This window comes from Eulemur rufifrons, chromosome 13 (genome assembly GCF_041146395.1).
Source record: "Eulemur rufifrons isolate Redbay chromosome 13, OSU_ERuf_1, whole genome shotgun sequence".
Lineage (NCBI taxonomy): Eukaryota > Metazoa > Chordata > Mammalia > Primates > Lemuridae > Eulemur > Eulemur rufifrons.
This window is the reverse complement of record NC_090995.1, coordinates 12158906-12180055: the sequence shown is the minus strand read 5'-3', so window position 1 is coordinate 12180055 and position 21150 is coordinate 12158906. Positions and strand designations below refer to the sequence as shown.

General features: G+C 34.6%; 1 protein-coding gene across 1 annotated transcript in view; it reads right to left on the bottom strand.

Moving 5' to 3' along the window:
- WDFY3 (WD repeat and FYVE domain containing 3) overlaps window positions 1-21150 on the bottom strand; it is a 191163-nt gene that overhangs the window by 104930 nt on the left and 65083 nt on the right. Inside the window, exons 4-10 of the mRNA XM_069485368.1 lie at window positions 18350-18459; window positions 14790-14951; window positions 8865-9057; window positions 7087-7273; window positions 5290-5456; window positions 3018-3485; window positions 2074-2175 (exon numbers count right to left, since the gene is read on the bottom strand). Of these exons, the coding sequence (XP_069341469.1) occupies window positions 2074-2175; window positions 3018-3485; window positions 5290-5456; window positions 7087-7273; window positions 8865-9057; window positions 14790-14951; window positions 18350-18459 (1389 nt within the window). The remainder of the gene's footprint in view (window positions 1-2073; window positions 2176-3017; window positions 3486-5289; window positions 5457-7086; window positions 7274-8864; window positions 9058-14789; window positions 14952-18349; window positions 18460-21150) is intronic.

Here is a 21150-nt window from a genome sequence, read left to right as displayed (position 1 = left end):
TTCAAACTGAACAAGGCTTTCAAAATAGTGACAAGGAAAGAATGAACTAAATTATTTTACCACAGGAAAAAGCACAAGGAACCAAAATTTTTTGTTACATAGGTAGAGCACAACAACAAAAGAAGACAAATTCTGGAATAGAAAGCATCAGTCATAGCTCTGCTCCAAAGCCTTCACAGAGACTGATGTAATACGCATCCCCTCCCATACAGCAGTTGAGTAATGCGGCCCAACCCACACAGCTAGCAAGCAACAGAGCAGGACATGTCTGTCTACACAGCCCAGCCTTGCAGACTGTGCTCCTGCTTACAAGTGATACTGTTCTCACATCAAGTATCATCCTCGAGTATAAAAACAAAGGATGAAGTGACTTAAAAATCACTAATTAGTATTTCCGCTAAGTAATTTTTCTACTCTGTATGCTTTCAGAATACCTTTATTACAGTTTATAGCCAACAGTCTTACTATTATTGTTTCTATGCTTGGTCCTCTGTAACTCTTGGATTTCTCCTGATTTGTGTTTCAATAAACGTTTGCTGAGTAACTGATAGTGTATTTTGCTGTAGCAACCACCGTCCTATATCATGGCTATTTGCTAACTTTTTAAGAATTATATAACTTAGTGGTGAATCTAAGTTACGTGCTTGAGATTCAGCACATGGAATCTGTGACATCCTTTGGTCACATGAAGACCTTGTTTACTCATGTCCTTGTTGCCAGTGAGGGATAAACAGGTAATCATAATGGCTAATCCTGTTTTAAACACTTACTATGAGCAAAGTACTTCTTCAAGTGCCTGAGATCACACAGCTAGTAACATCTTTCTTAATAAGGAAAAGAAAGACAGTAAGAACTGTGTGGAAATGTTTGGCACCTTGGGAGATGTATTAAGCAGAATTGTCCAATCCCGCCCTGTGCAACCTCTAGATCATGTCATCAAAAGCTAATTTGCCAAATAAATTCTTGTTAGTACATCTTTATTATGTTTCTGAGTACCTCAGGCAACTGGAAATAAGAAAATGATGCATTATGCCATACACAAAATATTATTATAGTACCCATTAAACTTCATCATGCTCATTGTTTCAATTACCTACTAAATTCATTCAACTCTGTCTTGCCATTTGACAAAATTATATTTAAATAATTACTTATATAATTATGTATTAACATCTTCCTCCATTAGACTGTAATTGCTTTGGAGCATAAATTGTCTTTCCTTTCCATCCCTAACACCTAGAACAAATGATGTATTTCAAATATGCCGAATGCTGAGTTTCTCTGCACTCAGGTGAACAGTCATGCATTTGTGCATGGGGTTCATTTGTTCATTCATTTATTCATCCACGGCTTCCCATGACACTTAAAATCCAAGCTCTTCACCACGTCCTAACAACCTCTGCATGATCCGGGCCCAGCCTGCTAATCAGAACGCACCTTCCCTTCACTTATTCCCTCAAGCTGTATTGACCCTGTTGCCTGAGAGCTTTTTGATGTGGACTAAAATTTCAAGTAATCTTTCTTTTAAAGCAAGAGTGATTATTTTATAAACATAGTTGGACTCTGTGTTAATGACAGAAAGAAAAGGAAGTAAAAGCAATGGAGACTAAAGATAAACAAAATATTTAATAAACCTCATTTACCTAGGATAGGTTAAGTTTTATTAGAGAATCATTTTTCAATACTTCCTAAAGGTTGTAGCATTGTAATACTCCAAGGTAGTACTAAAAAAATTTTTTTAAATCATCAGAGAAAATATTTTCAAAAAAATTTAAATAAGCAAATTGAATAAGAGTGCATTTATTAATATATAAGTCAAAGATTAGAAAAAGAATACTTTAAATATAAGACATATCATAAGAAGCAATTTAAAAAACATTCTGAAATAGTAAAAACGTTATATATTTTGTCATTAAGATACTTCTAATGGTCAAAAGTAGTGCATTTTTAGGGACATGAATGTACCATCATAAATATTTTTTATAGGAAGATTTCTGAAGCAAGAATCTCTAGAGAAGATACAACCTGAAGTAATCTCCTCCCAAAGTATCTGCCTGTGGCTTTCCTAATTACCTGCATTTGTGTTGGATCCTTGAAGAAGGACTGTCAAGGTCTCCATAACCAACAAAGCCAAATGTTTTTGGTCTTCAACTGAACTATTATTTCTTGAGTCCCCTAGGAAAAAGGTTCAAAGATCCAAATCACAAAAATAATAAAGCTTATTTTTTCTTGATTCAATTTTAATAATTTCTTTCAAGATAATACACGCGTCCAACATTTGGCAAAAGTAGGCTCAAAATCAATGTTAACAGATTTTATTTTGGTATGGCTGGAAACAGTTATCCAACAAGTATGAAAAACAAAAATGCAAAAGTTAAATATATCCTTCTCATAGAGATTTTCCTAATCAAGGAGGTCAACAGGAAAATGCTACGTTTTGAAGCACCATAAAGAAAAAAAAGTTTATGAAAAATGCTACCTATTCAACTTATATTCATTCACATTTTACTAATTGCCAGATAATACAGTACTTTTATCAGATTTATCAGAAAGGTATATAATAATACCTGTATGTGTATAACATCATTAAACAGATGTATTTTTTTGCTCTCTATAATTAATATTTAAAGGTAACTACACATTTAATCAAATTTACTTCCAAAAATTAATCTGATCAGTAATAATCCAATTATGTCCAGAAACTTTTTAGGATTCCCTCTGAGAAGCAGAATGTATTAATAGTAGACACTTGTCATGTGGGTCATGCATGTTTTTCCTCAGCTTTTGCCTTCCTTTAAACTCTCTTCCACTACAGTGACACAATTCTAGGCTCTCCTTCCCCAATTCCCTAACTGAGGTTGAATGAAAAAGTTAACCCTGGATATTCACTAGTATGTCACAGTAATACACATTAGCAGGTCATTCAAATCAATAACCAACTGAAAGGCACAATGAGAACAAACAAACTTCCCAAACCCCTTTGTCAAACAAAAATAAAACTACGGAAAATGCTTTACCTTGTTCATTCAGTGCCTGAGTGGGATCCTTCAAGAGGGCGGCGTATTTATGTAAGAGGTTTACCATGACCTCCAGAAGGCCCACCTCCCTGAACACATCTTTAAATATGCAGTCATGTCTTGTAAACTTAAGAAGGGTTTTCATGGCAATGATGCTACAGTAGTAAGAAGAGCTAGATTTTAAGAGGATACTAACACTAATAAGTTCTTTACAAGGGATATAATTTAAGCTAAAAACAACAAACTCCAACATCTCAAAGTATTTGTTTTGTACTTCTGGGAGTTTGGAAATCTTCTCTGCAAACTGTGACAGTGTGTGCTGTGACTCGAGGATGAAATAATTGGCATTGTCGGCCATATAAATATTGGTGATGGCATCAAGGATGATTTGGGCAAGGAAGCTGGTTTTTGCTTTTAAAAATGCATTCTGAAGAACTGCAAAGGCCTGGATGTTTCTCACACTGTGACCTAAAATAGAAAACAGAAACACAAAGGTAGGTGCTATGTGATAGTTTAATCATGGCAAACTAGTCTGTTTAAATACATCACGAATTGTTACAATTATCAACTATTTACTAAGAAAACACCCTGTTCACACAAAGGGTCTTATTTTTCTTCATCATATTCATATCATTTAATTAAAAATAAAACTGATTAAACCTTTAATGCATCATCATGAATATTTCAATTAAAAAATAGTATATGTTGAAAAATTAGACTGTTAGAATACACACAAATTATATTGATCCAGAGTTTGGAAATGTATAGTGGTGTCACATTTTATTATCTGTAACATGGACGTTGACTATAAGAACAGTTACCTCTCAAGGTGAAAAGACTTTAGGGCCGAAGAAGTAACAGGCCTAAGAGCAGCAAGAATGAAGCAGGAAATTAGGAGGGGAAAAATTCTCTAAGTTCCAGTTTTCCGTTATAATTAATAAATTTTAAGTTGGAAATTTGTTTTCAAGCTAAAAGTATAATTTCTTTATATAAATGTTTGTTAAAGCAATTTATGGCTAGCTACTAGTTATATTTTTAACCCTCTGATTTTTAGACACATCAACTGGAAAATAAAAATCTATATATTAATACATGGCTCTTGTGAGACAAATTAGTGACAATAATCATAAAGAAATTAACATAGAAAGTGGTATTAGATGTACATGAAAACAAGTAGTTTGCCTGTAAAGACTGATGCCAGTTAAACAACTATTAGGAGTGAACAGCATTTGCAAGAGTGACCAAAGAATGAATATAGAGTCTTACAGAATAAGCTGGATTTTAGAAAAAGGGTAAACACAGAACTACAAAAAATATTAAAAGTTTAGAAAGACTGTTCAGAAACCCTGGCTTGTACATTTCTAAAATATGCAAAGATTTTTAAAAATCTTCAGCTTATATATGATTTTAATTTTGTTTTATAATGTATCAATTTATTCCATGTATGGCAAATACCAAAAACAATGAAACTTCTTGAAACAATGTAACTTCTTTGTACTTAGATTTGCTTAGCTTTAAATAAAATATAAGCATTTATACTTCATGTTTTCCAAAACAGTGGGCCTTCCTTATCTGTGGATTCAACCAGACACAGAAGAAAAATATTCAAGGAAAAAACAGGAATGTTTGTGCCTGCACTGAACAATTACAGACTTTTTTCCTTGTCATTATTTCTTAAACAATACAGCATAACTATTTGCATAACATTTACATTGTATTCGATATTATAAGTAATCTAGAGATGATTTAAAGTATATGGGAAGATGTGTGTGTAGGTTATATGCAAATTCTATAGCATTCTATGTAAGAGTCTTGAATATCCACGGATGTCATTATCTGTGGGGGATGCTGGACCCAAGCCCCCCGGATACTGACAGACAACTTACATATATTAGTAACAGGTACAGAGATTAGAGTGTGCATTAAATTTCATCTTCGTAAAGTAGAAATGCATGGAATGCCATTATTCAAAAGAAGTGCGTTTGGATTATTAAATTGTTAGAATGCTCAAAAGAAATACTATAACAGAAATTTCATTGTTTAATTTTATGACATTTTATAATATTATTTTCAAGCCTTTAATCTGCTAAAGACCGTAACTTAACTCAAGAAATTATTACATAGACAAACCATAAAAAGCACAAACTCTAATGAAAAACAACATATTATTTTCGTACAAGTAACATAAACAAAGAGCAACCAAAGTAAAACACATTCATTCTTTCTCCATCGCTCTGAGTAGCTCAGAATGGAGGGGGCAGAAATGACTGACCTTTGCCTGCAGGCTGAGGTACTGCAAATCCAGGCAATAAAAAGGGTGCCCCCGTGGTAAGACCAGCTGGTTTTAGTTCACTGACGCCGTATGTTGTTAGAGAAGTTATCAGATTAACCAGATCTTTCAAGGCATCTTTGGATTCTGCCTCTTTTGCTTGTTCCAATCTAGAAAGAGTATGATTTAGGAAATAATTTTTCTCTTTTGTTGTATTCTCAAGTTTAATACAGAAAGTATTTTTCAACTGTATATGCAGTAAACAAATGTATAAAGTACTTCGAGAAGTTCTGAAAGAACACAGGAGTCATCAGGCAATTAGCTTTTGACCATGGCCGTCCTGAGAACAAAAAATGGGGTGCAACAAATATCTTTCGTAAAGAACAAAATTTATTGGGTTTTTCCCCTTAGAAGAAATTATTCTTATCAAAATAAACTTGGAGAATGTACAAAAGTAGGAAAGGAGAAAAATTATAGTTAGCCTCATAATCACTTTTAACATTATATTTCTTAAACATGTCTTTTTTAATGTGAAAAGTTCAGTTTTTACAATATTTATTCTGATATCACATAGAGAATTTTGCAACCTCCTTTTTTTAATTGACCAGTGTGATTTATGTGCCTCTGCGCATTAGTATAAGCTATCATAGATATGTTTTTAATCACGCAGAGCCAGCCACAAATTTGGGGAGGGGAAGGTGAGACAGCCAGTAGAATACAAGACCACTACTGTACATAAAAGTTCATCTACACTTAACAATTATATCCTTAGGATCAATAACCAAAAATGAAATTACTGTGTCACAGTTATCAACGTTTTTGAGGCTCTTAATAACTGGTCAACCTGTATTCTCAAAGGACTGCACCAATTAGCACCTCACTGTGTTGGTGTGAAGTGGTTATTTCATCAACTTTCATATGTGCTCTTTCATACATGAGGATATACATGTAAAACTGTATTCTTTGGGGGGTTGCCTACTATTAACTAAGAGCAACTAGGTTAAACTGATAAGAAGTTTAAAGCCAGGTGCCCATAGTCCCAGCTATTTGGTGAGGGGAGAGAACTGCTTGAGCCCAGGAGTTCTAGGCCAGCCTGGGCAACATAGCGAGACCCTGTCTATTTAAAGAAAAAAAAAAAAAGGAAAAAATTGAATTAAGAAGTTTACAAAATAGTCCTGGCTTACAACAGATAAAATGATTAAAACATAACTGATGGCCCAGGAATAGCTAGATGAGGAATGTGCATCTTTTTCCTAATAATGTTTATAACCAGCCACTTTCTGAGTATATGCATGTACCATTTGGAATAAAAAAGGAGACTAGTGAAACATTTTGGACTCATGTGTTTTATACACACATTTGTAAGGTTTCGTTTAATCTACGTAATTATTCTTGTTATTAACTACGTTAATAAAAACACTAGAAAAGTACTAAAAAAATAAGGATAACCAATACTATTATTAAACAAGAAGAGTTTATACTTTAGGAAGATATTAATTAGTTCATCTGAACTCTCCTCCCTCTCTTCCTAAAGAGCAGATTTATTCTTCATAGACAGCTAACCTCTGACTCCACCATGCTTTGGGCTCGCATTTGCCAATTTACCTTCAAATCAACTTTTTCTATTCTGTTGGCAGAAAAAGAACAGAAAGAAGGGAGTAAAGCCAAGAGGTGACCCAAGTATACATTACATAAGCGTTTCATTGATTCCTTTTCCCTACAACCCCAAATCACGTTGTTTCGTTTGACAGACAAGACTGAGTACACTTTAAAATTTAGTCTTAAATTGTGGGGTTTTACCTAAGCAAGAGATCACAGAGAAAATTATATCCTTGCCATATCCGAAAATCATCCAAAAGTGTTTGAGAAACATCACTGGAATCTTTGAGGAAACACGAAAGCCCAGCAAACATCTCGACAATTTCTAGGGGAGACAGGTCATCTGACTGCTGCATATTCTGAACACAGGTAGATAAACATTCTTTCTCTGCAAGAATAAAAAAATTAAATGAACAGGTATATTTATGTCAATTGCTTAAGCAAATTTTCTTCATTTTTAATTGATGTTTAATGAAACATTAAATTTTAAGGTATCTGCAAAATGCTATGAGATGTGTGTTACACATTTGAAAAGTGAGTCAAATTCATTGAGAAAGTACTGTACTACCTCTAAGTAGTTTAAAAAATACATAATAGTATAGAAAAGCGTTGAAAAATAGCTGACATATATTGCAAGTACATGTAATTTTTTATATCATATTTTGATGTTTTATCATTAAACAAAATAACTGGCCACTGCCAAGCAGTATTTTTGATCTTTTATACTGATTTAGTAACAGTATGAAAAAAACAAAAAACTGTCTTTTAAGAAGAAAGATCCAATAGTTAATTAAAACTTTAAATTAGAATATAGACCAACGAAATGCAGAAATGCCTCAGGAAATAAGATTTTAAAAATTATATTTGTACAATATATTACCAGTTTAAAACACAGTTATATCCTATCACTGACTTTGAGAATTTGTGGCATTTCAAAAAATATCTTTAGTGAAATTTATTTATATAAAGAAACCCAATGTCACATAAAAGCTAGGATTTAACACAGGAATGGAAGGAAACATTTAATGACCTAAGTTTCACATATGTCATTTAATAAGTGTAAATAAATAAAAAAATAGTCGTATTAATTATTTTGAATGAGTTTCAGGAGAATAATATACACATGGTCTCTGACTTAACAATGGTTCCACTTCAGATTTCTCAACTTTGTGATGGTGCAGCATCGGTAAGTATTCAGCAGAAACTGTACTTCAAGCACCCATACAAACATTCCGCTTTTCACTTTCAGAACCGTAGTCAATAAATTACATGAAATATTCAGCATTTTATTATAAAATAGGCTTTGTGTTGGATGATTCTGCCCAACTGCAGGCTAACTTAAGTGCTCTCAGCACACTCAAGGTAAGACAGGCTAAGGTATGATGTTCAGTAGGTTAGGTGTATTAAATGCATTTTTGACTTATCAATATTTTCAACTTAATGATGGGTTTATCAGGCAGGACCTAACCCTACCGTAAGTTGAGGAGCATCTGTATGTTAAATAAGTAGACTATTTGGATAGCTGAATATCATGTGTAAGTTAAACAGACCTAACTTCTTACTGCCGATAAAGATATCTACCTAGTTCCATCTATGCTGCATCGGACGGATTATCTGGCTACTTATGCATTATCTTCAGAAAGTCTGGTAACTGTAGAATTTCATAAAACTCCTCTTTTTTTCATTAAAAGGAGAGAGAAGAATAGACTATAACAGAACTTACATTATATTGTGACTGAACATGTACATAATAATGAAATTATATTACCTCTTGTAAATAACTGTTGTTCGAAACCTGAGAATTTCTTACATTTAAATTACCCCACAAATAACAAAATAATTTTTTTCTCCTGGCAAATCTGTTTTTTAATTTAAAGAACAATCTTTGGAAAATTGATAGATAAAAATAAAGGTCATCAAAGGAAGAAAAGTGGAAGAAATTCAGAACACTTAAAATGAATATATAAAGAGATATTCACCGTGAATATACTTCACTACATTGACACTAAGACCATGACGGGAGATGGTCATAAGGACTTCTCCAGCACTCTTTCTCCAAGGCAGGTTATAGGGAGGGCACCAAGAGGTTATTGCACTGAATAAAAGCTGGAGATCATCTTTTTGAGCCAGTTCCTCCGCCGGAGAAACAAAACTGCACAATTTCACTAAGATCTAAAAAACAAAACAAGAATGTATAAGCAAAAAGTCAAAATAATCTGATTTAGAAATGGGCAAATAAGCTGAACAGATATGTCTCAAAAGAAGACATACAAATAGCTAATAGGTATAGGAAAAAATGCGTAACACCACCAATTATTAGGGAAATGCAAATCAAAACCACAATAAGATATCACCTCACCTCAGTTAAAAATAATGGATGTTGGTGAATATATGGTAAAAGGGGAATTCTTCTAGACTGTTGGTGGGAATGTAAATTAGTACAGCAATTATGGAAAACAGTATGGAGGTTCTTCAGAAGACTAAAAACAGAATTACCGCATGATCCAACAACCCCACTACTGAGTATTTACCCAAAGGAAAAAAAAAAAAATCAGTATGTCGAAAAGATAGCTGCATTCCCATATTTATTGCAGTGCTAGTCACAACAGCCAAAATTTGGAATCAACCTAAGTGTCCATCAATAGATGAATGGATAAAGAAAATGTGGTATATATATACAATCTAATACTATTTAGCCATATAGAAGAATGAAATTCTGTCATTTGAGGCAACATGGATGAGCTTGGAAAACATTATGTTAAGTGAAATAATCCTGACACAGAAATATAAATACCAAATGTTCTCACTCATATGTGGAAGCTAAAAAAGTTGATCTCATAGAACTAGAGGGTAGAGCAGTGGTTAACAGACGCAGGGAGGAGGGGAGAGAGCTGAAAGTCGGTTAACGGATACAACAGTACATCCAGACAGAAGGAATAAGTTCTAGTCTTCTACAATAGCACTGTATGGTGACTGTTATTAACAATTTATCATTTATTTTTAAATAGCTAAAAGAATGGATTTTCAATGTTCTCGACACAAAGAAATGATAGAAGTTTGTGGTGATAGATATGCTAATTATCCTGATTCGATCATTATACATTGTATGTATTAAAACATCGCACTCTAGCCCATAAATACGTACAATTGTTATGTGTCAATTAAAAATAACAAAAGCAGGGACAAAATATTCACAATCTAAACATCAGATAAAGGGCTAATATCCAGAATCTACAAAGAACTCGAACAAATCGGCAGGAAAAAAATAACTCCTATAAAAAGTGGGCAAAGGACATAAACAGAAGCTTTTCAAATGAAGACAAATGGCAATAAACTTATGAAAAAATGTTCAGCATCACTAATCATCAGGGAGGTGAAAATTAAAACCACAATGAGGTATCACCTTGCTCTTGTTAGAATGGCTTTTATTAAAAAGTTCAAAAACCATAGATGCTGGTGTGGATGCAGAGAGAAAGGAACACTTATATACTGTTGGAGGGACTGCAAATTAGCGTAATCCCTGTGGAAAACATTATGGAGATTCCTCAAAAAACTAAAAGTAGACCTACCATTTGATCCAGCAATCCCACTACTATGTATTTACCCAAAGGAAAAGAAGTCATTTTATCAAAAAGACACCTGCACTCGAATGTTTATTGCAGCACAATTCACAACTGCAAAGACGTGGCATCAACCCAAGTGCCCACCAATTCATGAGCAGATTAACAAAATGTGGTATATCTAATGGCTGAGTACCACTCAGCCATTAAAAAGGATGAATTAATACCTTTTGCAGTAATTTGGAAGGAACTGCAGACCATTTTCCTAAGTGAAGTATCTCAAGAATGGAAAACACAAACACCACACGTACTCTCTAATAAACCGGAACCAACCCATGGGCACACAGTGCACAGCGGGAAGTAAAAGTCTTTGGAAATCAAGCAGGGGGTAAGGGAGAGGAGGGGAGGGGCAAAAACCCACCTAACAGCTACAATGAACACTATGTGGGTGATGGGCACATTTATAGCTCTGACTCAAGCCATGTAGCAAAAACATTTGTACTCCCTTAATATTCTGAAATAAAAAATAAATACATGCAAAAACCCCACAAGTGTGTATATAAATAAATAAATGTTTGAGGAAAGGGAAGAGCTAGAAAAGGACTAGATCTGAATATTATTAAAAAGTTCAGAGTAAATATTAAGCAATGTCATTAAAACCACAATGATTACCGCTTTTAGGCAACATTAAAAAAGACGTCTAAAATTGAGATGTATTTCACCTTAAGACAATAAACCAATCCTACTTCTATCAATTTATTTTTTTAAAAACACTTACTGTCTTCTCCTCACCGTATTTTTGTACACCTTTGGCTTGAAACAGGATAAAACAGCATTACTTTTCAAGGCCAGTGTTTTATTTTTTTTAATGTAGTTTTTTAATTCTTAGTTTGCCACAGTTAAAGTGAAATTTTCTTCTCTAAAAATACAGTTTTGGGGAAATGAGAAAGTAAAAATAGATCTTTAAAAGTAAAGGTATTTTTCAAATTGTTTCAGTTTTCTACACAAGTAAATGGGGATATACGAAACAACAAAAATAATCTTTACTTGGAAGTGTCTTTAAAAATTATATATCTAGTTGCCAAAACCTTTTAGAATTGCTTTCAAAGAAGACTCAAGACTTCTTAAATTCTTGATGAGAGCTTATTCCTTAACTATGATTTGCAAGATACTCACTGCACGAGTGCTCACAGCATTATAGAGCTTGCTGCTTGGGGAATTCAGCAGTGGTTTCTGCCCTCAATAGACTCTTCCTTCTAATCCCAGTTCAGGGTCAGAAAAGTTAACTTTTTTGTCTTCATTAACTTTTCCTCATCTAAATATTTTTAAAATATACAACATGAATAAAATGACTCTAATTTGTGACATCATTTTATCCTCCTGAAAGATAAAATGCTTCATGAAATTTGGGTATTTCAACATCAGTGGGGAAATTGCTAAATAGAAAGAGGTATTTGAAATATGCTTTGTCTGCAAAAGTTAAGTGTTCCTTTTCCTATGTCCTTCAATGCAAAAATTTGCTTAAATGCAAAAGCTTTCTAATTCGCAGCTGCCAAATACCAGGAAGAAAAAAGTATTAAGAATTAAGAAAAACAATAAAATATTTACAAAATCAGTAAATACGGCACCCTCGCACCAGATGCCGGGAAAAACTGCTGGATTCTGAACGTCCATCTTTTCCCATGTGAATATAGATAGTCAACTGCAACAGAATGGTATATGCTCAGAGAGATGTACTGATTGTACCTGTTATTGGTTCTGACACTGCCTTATGTGATTAGAGGCACAGATGCCATTTCCCTAATTTCTAACATAGAAAGCAAACTCAAAAAAGCAATAAATTGCTTTTTTTCCAAGTCAAATCCCCGTTCTCAAAAATAAACTGGATTTAACGATTCCTTGAATCTGACTGATGACTTCTAAGATAACTGGTTCTTCATCTTCCTAGGCAAAAAAGTTCTTACAAATAATCTAGTATAATCCTGTCATTTTACAGAACAGAAAGCTGAAGAGTCTATTTCTCATTCCTGTTCTGCCCCTACACTAACCACTTCTATTTGTGGTTACAAAGTCCAACCGAGTGTGGCAGAACAATAATTGGCCACATCGACAAAAAAAAAAAAAAAGAATGCCTGCGTGAAGCAGGACCAAATGCTAAATTCCCAGGAAACCATCTGTCACGTAATAATGCAAACATGGGGATTTCATCTATCATAAAACATTTAACAAACTTGTCTCAATTGGCCTTCTAGACAAAAGGATGAAACCAGTATCTAGCCTGCACCGAGGAACTAAAACAAAGGAAGAGATGCACTAGAGGAACACAGAACCAGGAGGTGGGAAAGCCAGGTTCTCATCGCTGCCACTCACCTGCGGGGACCACACACACGGGTACCATTTTCCACAACTGTACACGAGGAGTTTAACATTCAGTGATTCCACAGTGCTAAAACGAGTCCCACATTATTTGAAAGTCAGCACTCACTGCTTTCAAAGACAGGGACATTTTTTTTTAAGTTTAAAAAAAAAACTGTGCTATGTTTACTTAGGTATTAATATTAAAAGTAGAAAAATGCGTTTCCATTAGATATTAGAAGTATAAAATTGTAGCTCCCACTTATCGCCTAAGGCATTGATTTGATTAGTTCTTTAAAAGGGCTTTATTGAAATGAGGCTGCTAGTCTAATCAGCGAAGAATAATCCACCACATTCATCAGCAGTATCTTTAAGCAGCTTTAATTCTATGTGATTTATTCCTTTATTTATTCCCGTTGCTTTTCTCATCCAATCTTCAGGAGTCAGATAAACCTGAGTCCTAATCTTATTTCTGCCACTTGCTCACACCATCATTTTGGGGGAAAACAAAAGCTCTGAAGCCATGGGGTTGTGTTGCAAATTGAGATAAGATAAGACATGTCAACCACAAGCACAAAAGTGTATAATGGATCAAGTGTTGAATAAATATTTGCTGATTTAGTATTTTATTTGATAGTTCCATTCTTTTAACTTTCTAAAAATGCCTTGGTCTCCCTTCTCTCCTGTTCTTTCATCACTAGCACCTCTGCAAAGCAGGGGCAGGAAAGACTCCAGTAACATGAAGTGAGTACGCAACCATTCTCCACACCTGCTCTACGGTGCCCATTCCAATCGTATCTACTCCAATCCACCGTCCTTTCTATCCTGTTTCTACTCTCTCAGTGGTGATGGACCCAGAGCAGCAATCAGTTACTTTTCTTGAATGTCTACTATGTGCTAAGTAGAGACCCATAGCTTTACTTAGTATTTCATCTGAATCTCACAAAAACCCTTTAAGTAAATATCATTTTCATTTTATAGGTGAAAAATCTGCATCTTAGGTTATATAACTTCAGAGAACTAGATTTAAACATGTTGTTGTTAACTTTGTATTGTGATAAAAAAAAAAAAAAAAACTCCTAACAAAATTTACCATCTTAACCATTTTCACTGTGCAGTACATTAGTGTTAACAACACATACAAGGTTATGCAACAGATCTCCAGAACGTTTTCATCCTGCAAAACTGCAAATTCTATTCCCACTGAACAGTAATTCCCTTTTCTTCCCTCCCCTTAGTCTCTAGCAACCAGTATTCTACTTTCTATTCTAATTGTTTGACTACTGTAGATAACTTACCTGAGTGGAATCACACAGTGTTTATCTTTTTGTGTCAAACGTGTTTTTTATACTGCATTAGACCAGTGGACGCATTGTATTCTACATGTTTGCAGGTTGCTTGTTTTGAAATTTTTCTCCCAAGGAAGAATATCACGCATGATAACTACATTCCCAGGCTAGCTAACAAAGGTCTATTACACCTCCGTTAACCCACAATGCCATTACAAGAACGGCAGTAACAGTAAGAAAGAAGACTTGGCAGACAGGAGGTAGAGGAGTTAGCAGCAGCCACTAAAACAAACTGCCTTTATAATTTAAATATTTATAGGTTAGGAATGTCCTGTACATAAACAGCAACTGAACAGAATGTCTTGATTCAGAAATATTACCTAAATCTTACTTTTCAAAAAAGTTTTCCTTGCTTAGTTTGTTTTAGAGATGTTATTGACCTATCAAATGTAATACTAACAACTGGATCTATTCGGAGAAACAAACTTTCTAAGGCCTCACTCGAATATTCCTGAAAATAATATTTCAATATTCTTTCTGCAGATTCAAAAAATGTGATAATTATATGATATAAAGCCATACTAAAATAAACAGAATGAGATACTATACAAAATGGAATATGTAGAACATCTTTTTAAGAAGTGCACCCATTTCATTTTAAGTAGAGCTATACAGACGACAGGTATAGCACCTTCCATACCTGTACAAAAACTTTCTGGAGTAGTCCTCGGCGTTCCGCTAGAGGTAGCTCATTCTGGGCACCTCCAGCTGCCTCAGGCACATGTGGAAGGTCAAAAAACAGATATAAACATTTAACCAGGGTGGAAGGCACTGACATCGTTGTCATGCAGTCCACGGTTTTCTGGAAAATAAACCAATAAATAAATGAATCGACAGACAGACATAACCGTAATTGGTATAGCTGAATAATTCACACATGTTAAGCCAGAAAGTCACATATCAAAGTAAGTTTTTAAATTCATGTAAGAATTTAAAAATGACTACGTGCCAAGAAATACTCCATTGTCCCTTAATCAAATATTGAGATTAGGTTTGCTTTTTTATATAGCAGGTTAATTATTAAATTTGATACTTATTTATTAAAAAGCACCATGTTTAAAAGAATATAGGCTTTGGAATTTAGAAAAACAAGCACCTAATAACCATGAACTTCAGCAAAATACTTAATTTTCTTGGGCCTCACTTTTCTCTCTTATAAAAGTAGATAGAATGGTACCTATATCTTAGGGTAAATATCAGGGATACATAAGATAATAAATGCAAAAGATATTAAGCACTAACTACATTAATAGCTGCCTTACTATCATTTTTACTTTTATTCTTATTACAGACTCTTGGGGCTGGAAAGACATTTGGCAGATAAAGCCATCACTGATACAAATACATCCCTCTATTATTTTCAACGATTTCCAGAGGAAAAAATTCTGGACCTTCTTATAGCAAACATTTTAATGTTGTTAAGAAATACAGTATGATATTTGTCAAAATTTTCCATGATGAGGCTTGGAATAAAAAGTTTTACTGCACTAGAGAGCAATAGGTTGGCATCACCTGTTGATTATTTACTTTCTCGTCAAACATTTATTGAATGCCTAGGGAATGTCAGGTTGTGTGCTGGCAGATAAAAGCATCCCTGCTCTTCAGAAGACCACAGTCTACTAGCATTAGCAGATTCATAAGTAACTATGATTTAATCGCTTAAGTCTAACAACGGTAGTGTGTGTATATGTATATGTATGTATGTGTGTGTGTGTGTGTATATATATATACATGAAAGGGACTGATCAACACTGGCAGGAATGGAATAGAGATGTATAAGGAACTAAAATAAAAAGGGAAAGGTCACCTGGATCAAGATACATAGCAGGTTAGGCCAGATGGTACAGTATGTTTGAGCAAACACAGAGTTCAAAATTGCTGACTCCTGAAAAGCCACAATAATAATGGCTAATCTTTAATTAGTGGTTATTACGTAACAGGCAAAAGGCTAAGCACTTTATCTAAATGCTGTCATCTATTCCTCAAGTCAACCTTGTGAGGTAGACACTGTTACTGTACGATCCTTATTTTACACACAAAGCAACTGAGGCTCGTTACTTACACACCCTTCTTTAGGGCAGAGAGCTGGTTAAGTGGCCCACAAAGACTGTATGTTCAACAACCTACAAAAATGGTCCCACATTCTAGTTTGATTTCTACTTTGCTGGCAACAAAGACCCAGTGATATGTTACAAATAAAAAAATAACAGAACTAGATTTCAGAAAATTAGCTGGTGGTAGTACAGATCATAAAATACAGAGAGCCAGAAGGTAAGGATAATTAGGAAAGGAATACCAACCACCACAGGAGAGATGGGGTCTGAACTAACGCAGCAGCACGGTGATGGAGAGCAGAGACCCTCAAGAACAACCCTTTGCAAAATCTGTCCCCTTTCTACCTACCCAGTATCATTTTCTGCCTCAAATACTACCAAACCGTCTTTTCTACCCACCTATGTTTATTATTTCTTGACATACCATGTCACCATCCATCTGAACGTTCGGTTTAAATATCTGCTACGTCTCAAACTTTCCTTAATTTCTTATCTTCCATCCTACCCTTGCCTTCAAAATGCTTACTCTCACATTTCTATGTTCATGGCGATACATATACCCTATTGTTGACTTCATGGTGTTATCTTTCTCTGCTTCATTTCTGTCATCTACATGTCGAGTCAGGACCATGTTTTAGTCATCGCTCTGTATCGCTGTTGCCACCAGAAAATGGTACTCAAACAAAAAAGGCAGCTCAGTAACATAACACTAAATTTGCTTTTTATTTTTTATTTATTTTTTTCAGTGAGCCCACCCTTCTGCAGAACAAATTTGCTTCTTAAGTGTTTTTTTTCCCCCAGTTATATTACTAGCTTTCCCTTCCTATTAAGAAAAATGACATGATTTTTCATTTTCATCATATTGATAGATTTAAAGAATAACTTGGCATCTAAACTTGTAATTTTTAAGTGATTAGGTTTCTACAGAAAATATGAATAAATGTAAAAACATTACAATGAAAAGTTATTGATATGAAATACTTAAATATTATAATAGATATTTAAATTTGATATAGTAACACAGAACCATTTATAGCTACCATCAACAGCAAATGGAATTGGGATTTTGTTAGTCATCCAGTATAGTCACAGATGCACGAAAACAATGGTCTGCTTTTAGGACCATCTGAAGCTTACTTAGGGTGACCAACCATCTCCATTTGTCTAGGACTGAGTGGTTTCCTCAGATGTAGGACTGTCTACATACAAGTTCCAGAAAACCAGGACAAGTTAGTCACACTAATTCCGAGTGGGGAAAAAAACTAAAAAAAAACCACACAAACAAAAACAAAACAAGAAAAAGAGAACAGACCATTCCAAGGAGAAAAATCCAAGTGCCCATTACTTTGGGCTAGGGACTAGTTTCAGAATACAATTATTCACAGTCACCTTTGTAAGTTCCATTACTAAATGATATGAGGTGTTTGAAAGTCCATTGCAATTTAGACAACAAACAGTCCCAAGATTAGAACAGACTTCAATATGTAATTACACTCTGGATTTTGGAAGGCTGAATAAACCACCTTTACTCCAGAAATATCAAAGGTCAAAATCTAGGTATCCAAATGGCTTATTAATGAATACATGCAACATGTATCATGACAGATACTTAAAGCTGATTTAGAGAAAACAAAAAGCAATCTCCAGAATAAATCAAAGGAGAAGAGAATATATATTATCCTGATAATGTCAGTGTTTCCTTATTTTCCATAAAAATGTAAAAATATTTTCCACGTCATTTGTTCCTTATTAGCTGAGTGACCTTAAATGAACAAAGATTTTTTTCTAAGCTAGAGTTTCCCTAACATGGGATGCAAACATGTTGGGTTAGGCCTGATGAACCCAGAACTCCTGGGCTACTTGTCTCCAGCTTTAAGTGGTCCATCTCTTTGCCCAGGATGCTGTACAAATAGTATCACGTCCTATGTGTGTTATGACACGCAAAGATGGAAAACACTGCTCTAAGCCATGCATTTCCTCGTGAGTGAAGTGCATAAAATATCAAGCTCCTCACAGAGATGTTGCAAGAAGCATGAAATAATGTTTTAGAAGAGTAAGAAGAACACAAATGATTACCATAATCTCATTTGGATATGACGATAAATTTAATAACAAAATCCCAAGAGGATACAAAAAAGAGGGTTACCTGACCAGAGGATGCTAACAAATTAATTGTTGTCAGAAGCATCCAGCCTCTACTGGCTTCTTCACTCTGATTAATCTCCAGGAATTGGACTATGGCCCGACTTGCAGCCTCTAGAAAACCAAAGGGAAAGCCATTAAATGAGAGGGGAGAGGGGTAGATCACATATAAAGAGGCTCTTTCTTAAAACCTACCAAGGAAATGGTCATTTACTAAAAGCACATACTTTATATTAGCACTATTACATACTCTATGGGCAAATTTTAAAATTAGTAATGTTTTAACGGCATACATAAACCCTTATATCATTAATACAGAAACGCAGAAGTCAACCTACATATTTTAGGGAAAGATATGTCATGAACTAATCAAAAAGATTCACGGAAGAGGTAAAATGTGAGCTAAACTTCCCTGGAAAACATACTTGTCCAGGAAGTGGGAGCGGCCGGGGACGCAGAGAGAATAGAAGCAGAGTATTGAAACCCAAGAGTGGTTACAGAAATGGGCTTGAACATACAGATCAAGGCAAAGAACGGTAATTACATTGGCTTAACAATCTAGAAGAGCATAACTGACAAGTCTAGTATCAGCCGTAGTGATAAAAAATATAGACGCCTAACAAGCCAAGGGCTGTATTTGACTCTCTAGGCAAGAGAGAGCAAATGTAGTTTCTTGGGCAAAGCAGATGATGAAAAGATTATTCCAAGACTATTAATCTAGGAGTAACGTGTAGGACAGACTATAAAAGGCCAAAGAGACTGGTCGGAGGGAAACAGAGGGAAGAGACTGCCTCAGAGATACACACAGGGACAGCCTGAGCCGCTGACGGTAGGAGCAGAGAATCAGTGAGGTATGTAAGAGAAGCCACTCACACAAATGCAGACTCTGAAGACTTTTTCAAAGTAAATTTAGTTGATTACGTTTTAAGAAAGAAGGGAAAATGGAGAAATCCCTAAACTTGCACTTAATTTCATCAGTACACTTTGCCAATTTTTACACATGAACATAGGAGATGAATTAAAATTGTCAGAAAGTAAGTCCAATCTGTTCACTGTGAACTAACTGGGTAAGATACTAATGTATACTTAACACACTTCATAAAGGAGCAGAAGGTAGAATTAACAGGATTTAGATTATCCTAGAGGTATTTTTTTCTTCAATTTAATACAATAAAGATAAAAATGTTTTATTAGAGTACTGAATACATGGCTTACATATGATTCAGTGCTAGGCATATTTCCACATTTCATCTTTATATACTTCCATTTGAGGGAATATTTTTAACTGAAAAAAAATTTTAAGTGGCTTCTTTTTATTGAGTCAACTACATGTCAAGTACTGTTTTAAGTACTGGTGAGTTTAACTCATTTAATCTTTACAAGAACCCTATCAGTTATTTTCTATTAATTTATTCCTCATTATAGTAAAATTGAGAAATGGAGAGGGTAAGTAATTTGCCTATAGTCACAGAGCTAGTCAGTGAATTCATATTTGAGCTCGTATTCAAATCCAGGCCATCTGGTCTGTAAGAGACAAAGACAGTGATTAAAAGAATTAACTGGAGCCAGGCGCAGTGGCAGAGCCTGTGGTCTCGGCTACTCAGGAAGCTGAACGAGGCAGGGGGATCGCTTGAGCCCAGAAGTTTTAGGCAACCCTAGACAACACAGATCCTACCTTTAAAAATATATAATTATTATAAATAATAGTTATAATTTAATATTAATATTAAATTAATATTAATCGATTTAATTAAATATTATTGAAACACTATTTATAATAATTTATAATAATTATTATTATTTCCTGGAAAAGAGGGAAACTAACAGAAGCCTGGCTTATTTCTAATACTCAAAATCTCGGAAGTGTTTAAATTACTCTGTTCCTACTTTTACTGATTTATAGTCTCTCATCCCTCTAGAAAAGAGAGCAGACTCTTCGTAAGCCTCACTCACTGCCAATCCCCAGTATCTAGCACATTACCCAGCACTAAGCGGCCACTCAATAAATATCTGTTAAGTCAATCAACCTAACTCGATCAAAGAATAATAATAACAAGAGGACACAGGGAGTTCAACTTTCTCAAGGAGTTTGGATTTATCATGGATAAGAGGAATTTCTGAAAGTTTTGCAAAGGGGAGTAACACAACAAAGCCATGTTTAAGGCTGACTAAAGCGTGAAAATCTCAGAGAAAGGAGGAAAAAAAGTAAGAGAATAGCATGGAGAAAACTACTTTAGCAACCGTGGTTGGAGATCAGTGGTAAAAACTGATGTACAAATATCTTTTTCAAGTCTACAAAGAACCAAACGATTGGCCAAGGGCTACGTAACACGAGCCCCTTCCTTAGTAGTAATTAAACACCCATGTAAGGAAGACAACTACCTCCCCGTTAGCTAGAACTCTCAGCTAAAGGCTGACACATTATGCTTTCATTTTCTAGACCTCTTCACAACATAAAACTTTTGTTTTACGTTGTACATTTCCAATTTCAAAATTCAGTATCTTTAAGAAACCGCTGGTAGTTTTCAAATTATTTCATAGTTAAATCAATGTAATGAAATTTTACTTCATAAAAAACAATGATTAGGAAAAGATCTTGTCAATACCACTTATGTTTCTCACAGAGGGGGAAAAACAGATTTTGAAGAACTAAACCTATTTTAAGAGAAAAGGCAAAACAAAGTTATCTTCCTGGGACAAAAGATAGAAACCCACAGATAAGCCACATTTCAAATGAATTTGGATTCCGCTCATATTATTTAGCACTATCAGCATTAAAAGAAAATGGGCAAATATGTATTTTCA